The sequence below is a fragment of the Pelodiscus sinensis genome, chromosome 1, assembly GCF_052426305.1.
Source record: "Pelodiscus sinensis isolate ZL-2025 chromosome 1, ASM5242630v1, whole genome shotgun sequence".
Classification (NCBI taxonomy): Eukaryota; Metazoa; Chordata; order Testudines; family Trionychidae; genus Pelodiscus; species Pelodiscus sinensis.
The window spans coordinates 358075052-358089964 of record NC_143052.1 but is presented as its reverse complement, the minus strand read 5'-3'; the positions used below and the strand labels follow the sequence as shown (position 1 = coordinate 358089964).

Genomic DNA, 14913 nt, shown 5'->3' with positions numbered 1-14913 from the left:
ATGGCTTCTCTGCAGCTGGAGGTGAGTAATAGAGGTGAGAATGATACACACAGGGTGGTTACGTCTACACTGGCACCTTTTTTTGGAAATGCTTAATACGGAACAGTTTTCCGTTATAAGTATTTCTGGAAAAAGAGCGTCTACATTGGCAGGATGCTTTTCCAGAAAATCCCTGTCATTTTCACGATCGGGGCTTTTTTGCGGAAAAGACTACTGTGCTGTCTACACTGGCCCTTTTCCAGAACAGTTTTCCAGAAAAAGGACTTTTGCCCTTTTGTTTTTTCCGGAAAAGCAGCTGATTTCTTACAGTAGATCGTCAGTGCTTTTCTGGAAATTCAAGGGGCCACTGTAGACAGCTCACAGCTTATTCCAGAAAAGCAGCTGCTTTAATGGAATAAGTGGCCCAGTGTAGACACAGCTGGTATGTCTACACTGGTGGGTCCTTGTCCATTCTTGTGCAAGAATCCACAGAGCCTCTACATTGCCCACCTGCTCCTGCGCAAGAAGATTCAGAGTACGGCATCGCAAGAGAGGGCTTCTTGTGCAAGAGCTATGCTCTTTTCTAACAGGTGTAAGCCCTCTTGCGCAGGAGCTCTTGTGCAAGAGGGCAGTGGGCATGATCGGCAGGGATTTCTTGCACAAGAAAGCCCTATGGTTAAAATGGCCATCAGACTTTCCTGTGCTAGAGAGTGTCCACACTGCCATGGGCGCACTTCTGCAAAGCACAGCTCACACATAGCAGTGTAGACGTGGCAGTGTGGAGGTGCTCTTATGCAAGTTTTCTTGCACGAGAACCCTTGTGGAAGATGTTGTTGCGCAAGAAACTGCCAGTGTAGACATAGCCTTAGTGATGGTTGGGAGGACCAGGGCATTCTGCACGGCCGGACTCACCTGCACGCATTTGCCCTTCAGATCCTGGCTACTGGGAGCTGCGGGAGAGGAACATCCAAGTGAGGGCAGCATAAAGCTGGAGTTTCAGTGTCACTTCTTACAACATTGCCCCAGAAATGTATGGAGGGCCAGAAGTGCACTAAATCATCTTGCTCCCGCCCCACCAAGATTGACTGGAGCATTATGAATTTAGCCCATGCCCCTGGACTAAGGAGACGCTTAAGTTCCTAAAGTCCCTTTCCTAATCCAGCCCTGAATACAGGAAATAGGGCCCAGGGCCACATCACCAGCCAGCTCTGCACTGCGCTCAGCCTCAGAGTCAAAAGGAGCCTTGATGAGAAAAGAGACGGAGGATCCTGTCCCGGATCTGTTTGGTCCTCACGCCATAGATGATGGGGTTTATCATGGGGGCCACTAGGAGATAGATATTGGCCATGAGAATGTGGAAATGCAGGGCCACGTTCTGGCCAAACCTGTGTGTCAGGAAGGAGAAGAGACCTGGGATGTAAAAGGCTAAGATGACGCAGAGGTGGGAGCTGCACGTCCCAAAAGTTTTGAGCCGGGCATCCTTTGAGGGGAGGCAAAATATAGCCCTAAGGATCTGGGTGTAGGACACAGCAATAGAAAACACATCCAGGCATGTAAGCAAGAATGCCACAGAGAGGCTGTAGTAACTACTGACTTGGATATCAGCACAGGCCAGCTTCACTATAGCTATGTGCTCGCAGTACGAGTGGGGAATGATGTTGGTTCTGCAGTATGGATATCGCCTCGCCAGTAAGGGATGGGGAATTACAAGCACGCCTCCACGCAGAACCACAGCCAGACTGATCTTGGCCACCACGGGGTTTGTCAGGATGGTGGAATGTCTCAGAGGATGGCAGATGGCCACGTAGCGATCCAACGCCATGGCCACGAAGATTCCAGATTCTATGGTAGTGAAGCTGTGTATGAAGTACATCTGGGTGAGGCAGGCGCTGAAACTGATCTCCCTGGAATTGAACCAGAAGATGCTCAGCATTTTGGGCTGGATGGATGTGGACAGGACCAGGTCAGTGATGGCCAGCATGCAGAGGAAATAGTACATGGGCTCATGGAGGCTCGGCTCCCTCTTCACAATGAAGAGGATGGCGATGTTCCCCAAGATGGATAAGATGTACATGATGCAGAAGGGGATGGAGATCCAGATGTGGGCTGCCTCCAGACCAGGAATTCCCAAGAGGAGGAAGGTGGAGGGGTTGGTGAAGTCGGTGGTGTTAGAATCTGACATGAAGTAGGGGAGGTGTCCAACTCTGAGGAGGAGCTGTGTTTCAAGCATATACCTTAAAAGTCCATGACTTCCTGTAGGTGACCTGGGTCTAGGGGTGATATTCGCAGAACAAATGCCTGGGTGGAGAGACAACGTTAATATGAAACACTTCCTGTTAGATGTCTTCAAATCATCAAGGTCTGATGAAATGTATCCTTGTATATGAAGGATCCAGGTGAGAATATGGTCAAGCCATTAGCTATTATTTTGAAAAGTCACGGAAGATAAGAAAGATTCTAGAAGACTGGTAAAGTGCATACATAGACCTACTTGTAAAAACAGTGAAAAGGACAACCTAGGGAATTACAGACCAGTCAGCTTAACTTCTGTACCAAAATATAATAATAGTAATAGTAATAGTAATAGTAATAGTAATAGTAATAGTAATAGTAATAGTAATAATAACGGAACAACTAAAGAGTGTAGCCAGACAGCAGCAGACTTAGAGCTCTAGGTATAGGGAAAGTTTGGGCGTTTTGGATCATGTCGCTTCCAGAGGACAGATCCGTTGGGGCATCTCTCAGTCTTCCCTAGACTGCCCGCTGCAAAGGGATCCTGTATCCTAGCAGTTGAAATCTGATATGTAATAAGCTCTTCCTATAAACTCTGGGGCATCTGTCAGCCTGTTGGCTGTCCTCTGCGACGGGACCCCAGTCCTAGCAGTAAAGACACAGATGTTAAACTTCTCGGGGCACCCTTCAATGGGACCTTGCGTCCCAGCAGTCGAAGACTTGCGTGTAACAAACACACACACACTGCCCTGACCATTGGCTGACAGAATTGGAGTAGTCGGCAGGATTGTGTTATGGGTTCAAATACAGCAGCATGAAGCCTGTCATGATTGACATGGATTTTAGCTGTATAGAGAAAGAGTTTGCCCAAGAGGGATGGGGCAACCCTAAATGGGATAAAGAGATGTTAGGGAAAGGCGCTTGCATCTGGAGGGAAAGGAGTTGCCATCGGGAATAGCCCAAAAGAAAATGACTGTCCGAAGATGAGCACTCTATTTACACCACAGACTCTGCTGCAGCATGGATGTTATGAAAACCCTATACTGAGAAGTTTAAATTAGTAATAGCTGACTGCAATAATAAACATTTGAATTTACCTACTGAAAGGAATCAGGAGGTTTGGGGGCCTAATGGGAAAGGCCACCCTCCTTACCAAATTAATACTGAACAAACCTGTGCCATTGAAAAAAAATGTCATTCAGCACGAATTAGGATGGACCATAGGAAGGAAAAAGCATGTGAAAGGGGAAGGCACAAGAAGTTGGGAGCCCTATCAGCATAGTTGAAGGGATCCTGTATCCTAGCAGTAGAAATCTAAGATGTAATAAGCTCTTCCTATAAACTCTGGGGCATCTGTCAGCCTGTTGGTTGCCCTCCGTGACGGGATCACGGTCCTAGCAGTAAAGACACATACGTTAAACTTCTCAGGGTGCTCTTCAGCCTCGCAGGCTGCCCGTTACGACGGGACCTTGTGTTCCAGCAGTCCAAGACTTGGGTGTAACACACACACACACACACTGCCCTGACCATCGGCTGACAAAGAGTCCATTTGCAAATACCTACAAGATAGTAATGTGATTTGTAACAGTCAGCATGGATTTGTCAGAAACTAATCTTGTCAAACCAACCTGTTCGCTTTCTTTATCAGGTTTTGAAGTCTTGTGGATAAGGGGGAAGCCATAGATGTGTTATATATAAACTTTAGTAAGGCAGAGGAAAGCAACAACGACAAGGGACTGGGAAACATTATTTATGAGGGAAGATTAATAAAAAATTTATAATCTAGAAAAGAGCACGGTGCATGGGGACTAAAAAGTTATTACAAGGAGAGGGAGAACTCCTGAGCTCAGGACAAGAAGCAACGGCCATAAATTGCGGCAAGGGAGGATTAAGTTGCGTATTAGAAAAATCTTCCTAACTGGCACAATGTTTAAGCACTGAAATAACTTGTCTGGGGATGCTGTGGAATCTCCATCACTGGAGATTTGTAACACGAGAGGACTCAGGGGGAGAGGGGTGCAGAGCCCCGGACTTGATGCCCACTCGAAATCCCTTGCAGTGCTTTGACTCATAGACTCATAGACTCATAGACTTTAAGGTCAGAAGGGACCATTATGATCATCTAGTCCGACCCCCTGCACAGTGCAGGCCACAGAATCTCACCCACCCCTCTTAGAATAATCCTCTCACCTAGATCTCAGATATTGAAGCCTTCAAATACTTTGAAGACCCCAAGATGCAGAGAATCTTTGATTCTATCACTCCAGACCTGGGCAGTCTGTGCTGCCACTCCAGCCCATCCCTCCCCAATGTCTCATTGTGGAGCTAGGGCACACAAAAATCTAGTAGGCTGGACCCCCTAGGCTCTGGTGCACAAGGGGTATGTGGGGAGTGTCTTTCACCTTCTCAGCCAGGGACCATGTCAATGAGGAGTTTCTTTGATGGTTTGGTTTGGTTTTCACGTATGTGCGGCCTCCGGCTGATTTTGCTTGGATCAGCGGTCCCCAATCCAAAAAAGGTTCCCCATGGCTGGACTAGATGGTCTGTTGTAAACTGGACTGCTATGAATTTAGGGATGAATAATGTGGATCGGGAATTTAGAAGTGGAGAGCTCACGCTAGCAGGACTGGTTGCCCTAACTGCACCGAAGGCTGTCTCAAACATTCCACTAGAACAGCGTTTCCCAAACTATGGGCCGCGGCCCGGTACCAGGCCGCAGGAAAAAAATACCGGGCCTCAGCGTGGTTGCCGGGGTGTTCCAGGCTCCCAGAGTGCCCATGTGGCTCCGGGTCCACCAACCCCGTGGCCGGCCTGGGCATAACCTGCAGCCTGATGTTCTAGCTCCTGGCAGAGGAGTAGCTAGGGGAGGTCGGGAGTGGAGGAGTGGGGGGTGGGAAGTGGAGAAGGAGGAGGGGAGAGCCGGCCACCAGAAGCAGCACTGGACAGGAAAATCAGGGCAGGCTTTGGAGATTTGGGGCGGGGGGCAGCCAGTGAAAGCAGAGCTGGCCAGGCGGCAGGGGGCTGGCTGGGAGATCGGGAGAAGGAGTAGGGGAGAAGCGGCTGGTGGAAGCAGGACTTGTCTGGGGCATCGGAGCTGGCTGGGAGAGATTGGGGGGGGGGCTGGTGGAAGCAGGGCTGTGGGGGGGCGCGAGGTCGGGGGTAGGGAGCTGGCCAGGGAAGATGAGCGGGAGGAGAGAATGTGTTTATATTTTTGGGCTGCAAAAAACAGTACTGAAAAAAAGGGTCCCAACTAAAGTAAAAAGTTTGGGAAACCTTGGTCTTACCAGCTTTCTGTCTGTCTTACACTCCATTTATCCAATCCATATTCCCTTAACTTGCTGGCAAGAATATTGTGGGTGACCATATCAAAAGCTTTGCTAAAGCTGGCACTGGGGGCTTTGGGAGGACCAGAAACAACTTATTTGAATATTCATCATTTGATTAATGAATGTGCAAATGAATGTTACCAGTCCTCCAAAAGTTCGTGAATGGATTTACTGGTCCCTATGTCACAAAGTTTGGGAACCCCTGCACTAGAAGATCTCAATTTCACTTCCTTATAAGTTTGCCAAATGTTCACTGTTGGAATTGAAATTCTCTATGTTATGTATTTGCATCTACCACAACTTTAAAAAAAACTCCGAGACACAACAGTCCAGGTGACTTCTCGAATGACTAGGAGAGAAATCATTTTGCCCAGGCTGAAAGATTCTCGAAGGGTCCCTAGCACTGTTGTGCTTTCCGGGAGATAAACATCAGAAAACAGCTCCGGCAACTTTAACTGCCAGAGTGTTGGAACCCCAGAGAGGGGGAAGAGGCTCTGTGTCTTTACACACAGCTGGCTCCTCAGCCTTTCACTGAAAGATCCCAAGACACTGACGTACAGTTGGCTGGGGGATGGTGATGTCAGACAGGGAGGCACAGCAAACAGGGATATTTTAGCCTATCATAGTGGAGCAAAGCCACCACTTTGGCAAGGGCACTGGGATGTTTAATGCCTGTGTTGAGCAGTGTCCCTTCACTCCCATGTGGCACTGGGGTTGTGGAGCAGGTGAGCTCCTGAGGAATGAGGTGGTTACCTGTGAATGCTGAGATGAAAGTGTCCTCCCTGGGAATCCCCCTTGGGCAGCCGCATCCCGCACCTGTCTCAGCCCAGCGTCTGCAGCAGCGTCCAGCGCCGAGAGCCAACACAGGAGCACTCATTGCTTGTTATATAGCTCTGTGCAGTCCCGGGGGATTCCTCATTGTCTAGGGGAGACGTGGCCTTTGGATATATAGAAGCTGCGTAGAAGTCTGGCTGGGCTTCCGGGCTATTTATCCAGCTTTAGAAGTCAACACTAATTAAGGAACTTTCCCAAAGGGCGAGGAGAACTCCTGGGCTCTGGGCTGAGTCAGAGAGGAATTGGCTGCTCTGTGTGCTTGTGTGCACTGACCAATTATAGTTCATTAGTAAGAAAACTAGGAGCACTGCCTAGACCCAGCAAGGCCTCATACCCTGAATATGCCCAGGTAGGATGGGGAGACAGAAAGATCAGGAGACAGTTGAGTAATTGGAAACACAAACACTGTCGGTGTGCACACAGGAACATTGCTAAAGGATCAAAGCTCAGTCATTTTCACAAGTCACTAGAATCTAACTGGGTAGCAGCTTTCATTGATGGATCCCGAAAACACCCGGGAAAGGAAAGTGGCCCGGAACATATCCCAGCTACGTTACACAGATAGGTAAAGTGAACTGCAGGGAGAGGTCTTTTGAGCATGGTCTCCCGGAGACTGAGTGGCAGGACGACAGACAGAATCAGGAATTCAGACGTCTCTGTGACCATGGTCCTTTCATCCTGCCAGGAAGAAAATGGACTTTGGCTGTGGCAGAGGTTGTTCCTGGTTGGGATGCTGGGGGAGGATCGTAAAGGCAGCCTGAGCCTTCATCATCCCCTCATGGCAAATTTGAGGTTACCAGAAGTAACTGGAGCCATAAGCTCCCTGCTGCCATGAGGCGCGAGCTCTGGGAGCCAACAAATACCTTCACTCAGAGACCGGCATCGGTCAAGAGAGTCGCTTCGGAGGAAGACGCATACTCAAAACAACCCCCAATGCAATGTTCCAGTGGATCCATGTCTATGGACAGAACCCTCACACTTCCCCCAGAGATCCCGTGGAACAAGAACATAAGAATGGCCATGCTGGGTCAGACCAAAGGTCCATCCAGCCCAGTACCGTGTCTGCACACAGTGGCCATTGCCAGGTCTCCCAGAGGGAGTGAATTGAACAGGCAATGATCAAGTGATCTCTCTCCTGCCATCTATCCCCACCCTCTAGCCAACAGAGGCTAGGGACACCATTCCTTGCCCATCCTGGCTAATAACCACTTATAGACGTAACCTCCATGAATTTATCTAGTTCTCTTTTAAACTCTGTGTGATGGGGTGGACAGAACCCATCTTTGACTGGAGGCTGTTATATCAGGAGCTGCTGCGTGACGGTCAGCTCTTTCCTTCCTGGAGCGCTGCCTGGCCTGAACTCTCGGCTTGCTGGGAGCATCAGCACCTGGGACAGCTCCGAGTGGGAACTGGACCTTCTCAAGGAACCAAGGCTAGATCCTGCAACAGGAGCTAGCCTGTGGCTGCGTGGAAGTACCCCGGACAAGGGGGGAACTCGACCACCAATTGGACTGTATCTCACCCCGAGTGGGCAAGGTCATTGTTGTGAGCCCCCTTGTAGCCACTAAGGGGCGCTCACCGACAGGACTGAACCTGTTGCACCCTGTTGTAGTCCTTGCCTTTATATGCTCTGTGCCTGGGAACAATGGTTTCCAATTTAGGATCATTATTTGCACTGTGGGAGATTCCAGAGACCCTGCTCCACTTCAGGGCCCTTGTTCTTGGCCCTTCCCAAACACAGCAGGTGAAACAGCCCCTTCCCCAAGGGGGTTATCCATCACATTAGGAGAGGACAGAGCCACTGTGTGTAACACACGAGAAGGTACAAGCTGCTGTCCCACTGGTTCTTAAGCAGACATCCTGCTTCTAGAGCAATGGGGTGGGAGGCAGAGCCTGAATCTCAGCAGGTAACATGCTCGGGTGACCAGGGAGGGGAAGAAACTGGAGACTCCCGTGGAAGCCATACTGTGCCGGGGGGGGGGGGGGGGGGGAGAGCGAAGGGAGGAGAAGCCTCAGACTTCAGCAGGATCTGCACGGTATGGGGGGCAGATCCTGCAGCAACCATGTAGTCTAGACATAGCCCCTGTGTTTAACCACCCTGATGGCAGGAACTTTTTCCTCATGTCCCACCTAAACCTCCCTTGCTGCAGTTTAAGCCCTTTGCTTCTCATTCTACACTCAGAGGTTCAAGGAGAACAATTTCCCCCCCATCTTTACCTAGTGTTTCCGTGCCTAAGGTTTATCCAGCACCAGGCAGATCACACTGACAAGCGTCCAAACCTCTCTGAGGCTCTGACCTCCACGTGGGCTGCTGCCTTCTACTGAAATTAGAAGTGGGAAAGGGGGTAACCCCAAAGCAGCCCCTCCTCACACTCACACACATGGAGCTGAGTCCTCAAGGAGAGACCTGGAAAGAGACCCTGGCTTCAGTCAAGCCATGAGGAGTCATTGAAATTGTCCCTGCCCTTCAGTCACTCCCATCTGGCATTGTCGTAAATTCTTTGAGAGCTCACTGCCGCCCAACCGCCTTCAGCCCATCAGCCGAGGTGCTGTAAAAGGCCCTTGTGATGCCACGGCCACACCCAGCCCTGTCCAACAGAGCCAATGTCCTATGGCCAAGTGTTCTGCATGTTTGATCTGCTCCCCCCACGTTACTCCCGCTCACCGTTAGGTCTGGGAGCAAACAGGCTACACGTACAAATAGCAGAGATGGCTCAATGTGCCACACAGAAGTTTGCAAAGATTTATAGGCTGTAAGGCCACAATACATCATTAGTGCCTCTAATTTCACCAGCCCCCCCGTACGGTGCAGGAATGAGTTTTGGACCAAAGCACACTCCAGAAAGGCATCTAGTCCTCTCTGGGACACATCCAGTGACGGAGAAACCCCCAATTCCCTTGTGAGCTTAGAGGAAACCCATGCAGTGATGGGAAGGAAATAGGCCCTAATATCTCACTTTTGAGTGGCTATTATGATGCACATGCACAACAGAACTGCAGTACAGGTAAAGAAGCAGCCTTAATCCTGGTGCTTCCTAATTGTCAGGGGGTACGCCCCTAATGGGGGTTGCGGCCCCCTTCTACGGGCCCGTGTCTTAGTTCGGATCCTTCTTTCAGGGCATTTACAGTACCCAAAGTCCCCAAAAGTCTCAGCCCCTCTCTCAGGGCAAATATGGTATTCCCAGAATTAACAACAAGTCCAGGCCCCTCTATCAGGGCACATATGGTACCTGCGGCCTAGCCCTGGAAAAAGCCTCTCCCGGCCGGTGCGTTTGCTAAGAGACAGAGGGAGCTGGATCGGGAACTTGAGATGAGAAAAGCAGAACATGCAGAGAGAAGGGCAGAGCATGCAAAGAAGATGGCCCTAGCCAAGGAGGAAAATGCTAGACTTGACCTCCAGCTTAAGAGACTAAAAGAACAAGAGAGACTGGATCCTCCTGAAGGTTCAATGTATAACTCTGTGGGTATGCGGTGTGCTTATGATATGGCAGACGTATTTTACCCAGCTGATGTGATGACCCAACCCCAAAGCATGTGTGAATGCAAACCTTGTGTGTTACCTGTAGCTAGCAGGGAGGTTGGGGAAGGGGGTGCATGTGGGTATGGAAAGTTTCCTGGAGCTGGTCATTCTCCCTGTAACCAAGGGGAAAGTGTCTCTATATGTGAGCCTGTGGGTGAGGGCCCGTCTGATGCCTCAGAGGTGAGGCTGGAATCAGAACCAGGGCAGGAAGAGCACAGAAGTCAGGGAAATGTTTCTCTGGGGCAGCCTGGAGTGGCTGGCCAGAGTGACGTTTTAGTTGAGGAGTTGGTGGCTGGTGAGGTTTGTGGAATTGAACCTGCACAAGCTGAAATTGAGTTGTGTGAAGAAGCACAGTGTGTGCAAGCTGGCAATTTGGCTGGTGGAAGTAGCAGTGGGGCAGTAAAGGAAGCTGTCCCAGTGGCTAGCTGTATGCCTGAGATTAGCCAGGGGTGTTGGGACAAGGGAGAAGCTGTCTCTGGTTGTCTGTCTGTGTGTGGGGAAGAGTTTCTTCCTTTGTCTGAGGAAGGTGCCCCACAGCCTGTGAAGGCTGAGAGCAGTGTTGTTGTCCCAGAGTTGGGTCTGGATATGGCTAAGGCCCAGGAAGGGGGTGGCCCAAGGTTTGTGTCTGCTGGGGAGAGGGATGAGGTGACTCAGGTAGAGTCAGTCAGTGTTTTACCAGAACCCCAGAGACCAGACAGTGGTGACCCTGATGTTGTGCCTGATGCTGCTGTGTTGCTGGCGGAGGGGGGAGCGACTCTGTGGGAGCAGGGAGACCCCTTAGCCCGGGCACAAGGAGAGAATGAGGGCGTGTTAACTCTGGTGCCTAATGATGGTGTGGACGTTTACAGCCATCAAGAGAGCTGCACAGGGAGTGAAGATGCCTCAGACCCTGTCTCTTGTGAGTCTGTCTATGTGCCTGAGAGGGGATTGTCTGTGAATCCACCAGAGGGGCTGGAGATAACTCAGGGAGTTAGGGAATTGCAGGAGGAGTTGGTTGGGGCTCAGCAGGGCAAGGCTGCTGCAGAGCCAGAGAAGGGTGAACTGCTGCTTAAGGAAGCTCATAGGGAAGAGAGTCCTGGCAGTGCTTGTAGAGAGCAGTTTGCAGTAACTGAGAGAGGTGACAGGGCCTTGCTGGGAGAAGGTATTCAGGAGAAAGCTCTGCCTGTAAAAGGCAGCAGCTTCTTGTGTGAGGCACTTGTTGCAGTGCCTGACAGACAGAACTTGTCTGTTAGCAGTGACTCCACTGACTTGGGTTTAGGGAAACCCAGTGTGGATGGTGGTGGAGAGGTCTCAGAGGGACCGAGGGTTGTTCCAGACGAGGCAGGAACATCCAGAGAACTGGAGCAGGCTGCTAACCCAGTGACTGTGGGTGACCAGCTTGCTGGGAAGTCAGTGTGTGTGGGACAGGATTGTTCCCAGGTGAAGGAGGAGAGTGGGAAGTTAGTGTCTCAGATTCAGGAGAAGGGCTGGGTGGCTAAGTATGCAGAGCAGAACAGCTGTGTGGTCACTCTCCCTAGGAGGCAGGAGATGGCAGTTATGCTCCCATCTCTGGACACTGTGGACACTCATACTCAATCAGGGAGGTGGATATCTGGTTCCATGTGGAAACAGAGGTTAGAGAGGGACAGAGGAGAGACTTGGGAGTCTACAGCTCACTGCTGTTACCCCACTGAGTGGGGGAAGGGGGAGAATTCCAGGGCCATTGTGAGCCAGGGAGTCACGCCCAGCCAGCCCTTTGTCTTGGTCAGGCCAGAGGTTTCAGGCCTGGAGCCCAGAGGACAAGGGGGAGGGGCAGGACTTGCTTTGGCCAAGAAGATTTGCAGTTTAAACCTGAAGGGCCAAAACTGCAATGGGGTGGGGCCAGAGAAGGGGCCTGACGGAGAATTTCAGTATACACCTGAGATAGGATTGTTCTTGTTACTGATGTTAATTCTTGTAACCAATGTATTATTGTGGCAGAGAATTGTAACGGTATACAGGGTGCATGTGCTTATGAAAATGCCGTGTAATCTGTCTGGAGATGTACCAAACGACAGACGGTATGTAAGGGGACATTGTAGATGTTGCTATTTCGTGGTTAACACTTGTAACTGGTCTTGGAACTTCTTACAGGACAAAAAGGGTTCCCGCCAGAAGGTCCTGTGTAAGAAGGGAAACTGAGGCACACCACCATTTTGTTGGGGGAGGCCTGTGATGCCCTCAGTGATGTTACTGGCATCACTTCCTGCATCAATTTTGCGTTGGGGGTGTCACATTTCTGAGTTGGAGGGAAGCAGCCAGATCGCTGCTGCACCCCTAGGTGGGGGTGTTGGCCCCAGAAATTGGTGTGGGGGGAGCCATGTGGGGTATTGAATGGGAGATTATTGTTTGTTGATCTTATGTACGCTATTTATGTGAGTGTATAATGTCTGTGTGTGTAGGTAGGAATCTGTAATCTGTGTGGAAGCTGAATATTTCTATGAATGTGGTTGAGCATGGCTATGGACAGGCTGAGTAATGAATCCCTGTGGAACAATGGCCCTTGATGGCCCAAAGACACACCTAAAGCAGGAGGGCGGAGACCCAAGAGCTGCCAGCAGAGAGAGGCTGAGGACCAGGTGACCTGCTGCAGACTAGAAGAGGCCAGGAAGGAGTATAAAGAGGCCATGTGGTCAATGCCATTTTGGTTCTCAGCTCAGCACTTCATCCCAGAGGCAGCACTGCAGAGATCGAAGAGCCCGGAAGACCTGTGAACCCATCCTGATCGTAGGATGTGCAATACGGACTTTTAACCAGCAGCTGCAACATCTCTGCTAGAGCCTGCATCGAGAACTGGGAGATTCGGTGCATGTAACGTACTGTACTTTAATAACCTTACTCTCAGGCTTTTCTTTCTTGTAATAATAAACCTTTAGATATAGATTCTAAAGGATTGGCCCAGCGTGATTTGTGGTAAGGTCCAGAGGGTAAATTGACCAGGGATCTGTGGCTGGTTTCTTGGAACCGGACAGAACTTGTTCGGGGTAGGTGGGATTGGGTGCTAGGACCCCCCACCTGTGTATAGGCCCGGGGCCATCTGGGGCACGGATATTGCTGGGGTGTCGGAGGGGTTTTGCTCGGCAGGCTTCAGGCAGGCAGACTGGTTTGTGGCCTGTTTGGAGAGGTCACCAGTCGGAGGCTGTAAGGAGCCCCGGATTTGAGCAATTCGCCCTGAGCGGACGCCCTCAGCTGTGCCCAGACACGGCCACGTCTGTCACAGAGGTGTGGGCCGGGGCCGCTTCGTCGGCCGCCCTCCCTCGCAGGGAGGCGCGGGCCGGGGCCGCTTCGTCGGCCGCCCTCCCTCGCAGGGAGGCGCGGGACGGGGCCTCTGAGTCGGCCGCCCTCCATCGCAGGGAGGCGCGGGCCGGGGCCTCTGAGTCGGCCGCCCTCCCTCGCAGGGAGGCGCGGGACGGGGCCTCTTCGTCGGACGCCCTCCCTCGCAGGGAGGCGCGGGCCGGGGCCGCTTCGTCGGCCGCCCTCCCTCGCAGGGAGGCGCGGGCCGGGGCCTCTTCGTCGGCCGCCCTCCCTCGCAGGGAGGCGCGGGACGGGGCCTCTTCGTCGGCCGCCCTCCCTCGCAGGGAGGCGCGGGCCGGGGCCTCTGAGTCGGCGGCCCTCCCTCGCAGGGAGGCGCGGGACGGGGCCTCTTCGTCGGACGCCCTCCCTCGCAGGGAGGCGCGGGCCGGGGCCTCTTCGTTGGCCGCCCTCCCTCGCAGGCAGGCGCGGGCCGGGGCCGCTTCGTCGGCCGCCCTCCCTCGCAGGGAGTCGCGGGCCGGGGTCGCTTCGTCGGCCGCCCTCCCTCGCAGGGAGGCGCGGACGGGGGCCCCTCCGTCGGCCACCCTCCCTCGCAGGGAGGCGCGGGCCGGGGCCTCTGAGTCGGCCGCTCTCCCTCGCAGGGAGGCGCGGGCCGGGGCCGCTTCGTCGGCCGCCCTCCCTCGCAGGGAGGCGCGGGCCGGGGCCTCTGAGTCGGCCGCCCTCCATCGCAGGGAGGCGCGGGCCGGGGCCTCTGAGTCGGCCGCCCTCCCTCGCAGGGAGGCGCGGGCCGGGGCCGGTTCGTCGGCCGCCCTCCCTCGCAGGGAGGCGCGGGCCGGGGCCGGTTCGTCGGCCGCCCTCCCTCGCAGGGAGGCGCGGGCCGGGGCCGCTTCGTCGGCCGCCCTCCCTCGCAGGGAGGCGCGGGCCGGGGCCTCTGAGTCGGCCGCCCTCCCTCGCAGGGGTAAAGTGAACTGCAGGGAGAGGTCTTTTGAGCATGGTCTCCCGGAGACTGAGTGGCAGGACGACAGACAGAATCAGGAATTCAGACGTCTCTGTGACCATGGTCCTTTCATCCTGCCAGGAAGAAAATGGACTTTGGCTGTGGCAGAGGTTGTTCCTGGTTGGGATGCTGGGGGAGGATCGTAAAGGCAGCCTGAGCCTTCATCATCCCCTCATGGCAAATTTGAGGTTACCAGAAGTACCTGGAGCCGTAAGCTCCCTGCTGCCATGAGGCGCGAGCTCTGGGAGCCAACAAATACCTTCACTCAGAGACCGGCATCGGTCAAGAGAGTCGCGTCGGAGGAAGACCCATACTCAAAACAACCCCCAATGCAACGCTCCAGTGGATCCATGTCTATGGACAGAACCCTCACACTTCCCCCAGAGATCCCGTGGAACAAGAACATAAGAACGGCCATGCTGGGTCAGACCAAAGGTCCATCCAGCCCAGTACCGTGTCTGCACACAGTGGCCATTGCCAGGACTCCCAGTGGGAGTGAATTGAACAGGCAATGATCAAGTGATCTCTCTCCTGCCATCTATCCCCACCCTCTAGCCAACAGAGTCTAGGGACACCATTCCTTGCCCATCCTGGCTAATAACCACTTATAGACGTAACCTCCATGAATTTATCTAGTTCTCTTTTAAACTCTGTGTGATGGGGTGGACAGAACCCATCTTTGGCTGGAGGCTGTTATATCAGGAGCTGCTGCGTGACGGTCAGCTCTTTCCTTCCTGGAGTGCTGCTTGGCCTGA

At 52.7% G+C, this 14913-nt stretch overlaps 1 protein-coding gene across 1 annotated transcript; it reads right to left on the bottom strand.

The window, feature by feature from the left end:
* Nucleotides 1–1210: 1210 nt before the first annotated feature.
* LOC102448053 (olfactory receptor 52E8-like) lies at nucleotides 1211–2209 on the bottom strand. Its single transcript, XM_006114617.5, has one exon. It carries the CDS (start codon nucleotides 2207–2209, stop codon nucleotides 1211–1213), a length of 999 nt encoding a protein of 332 aa, XP_006114679.4.
* Between the last annotated feature and the right edge of the window lie 12704 nt (nucleotides 2210–14913).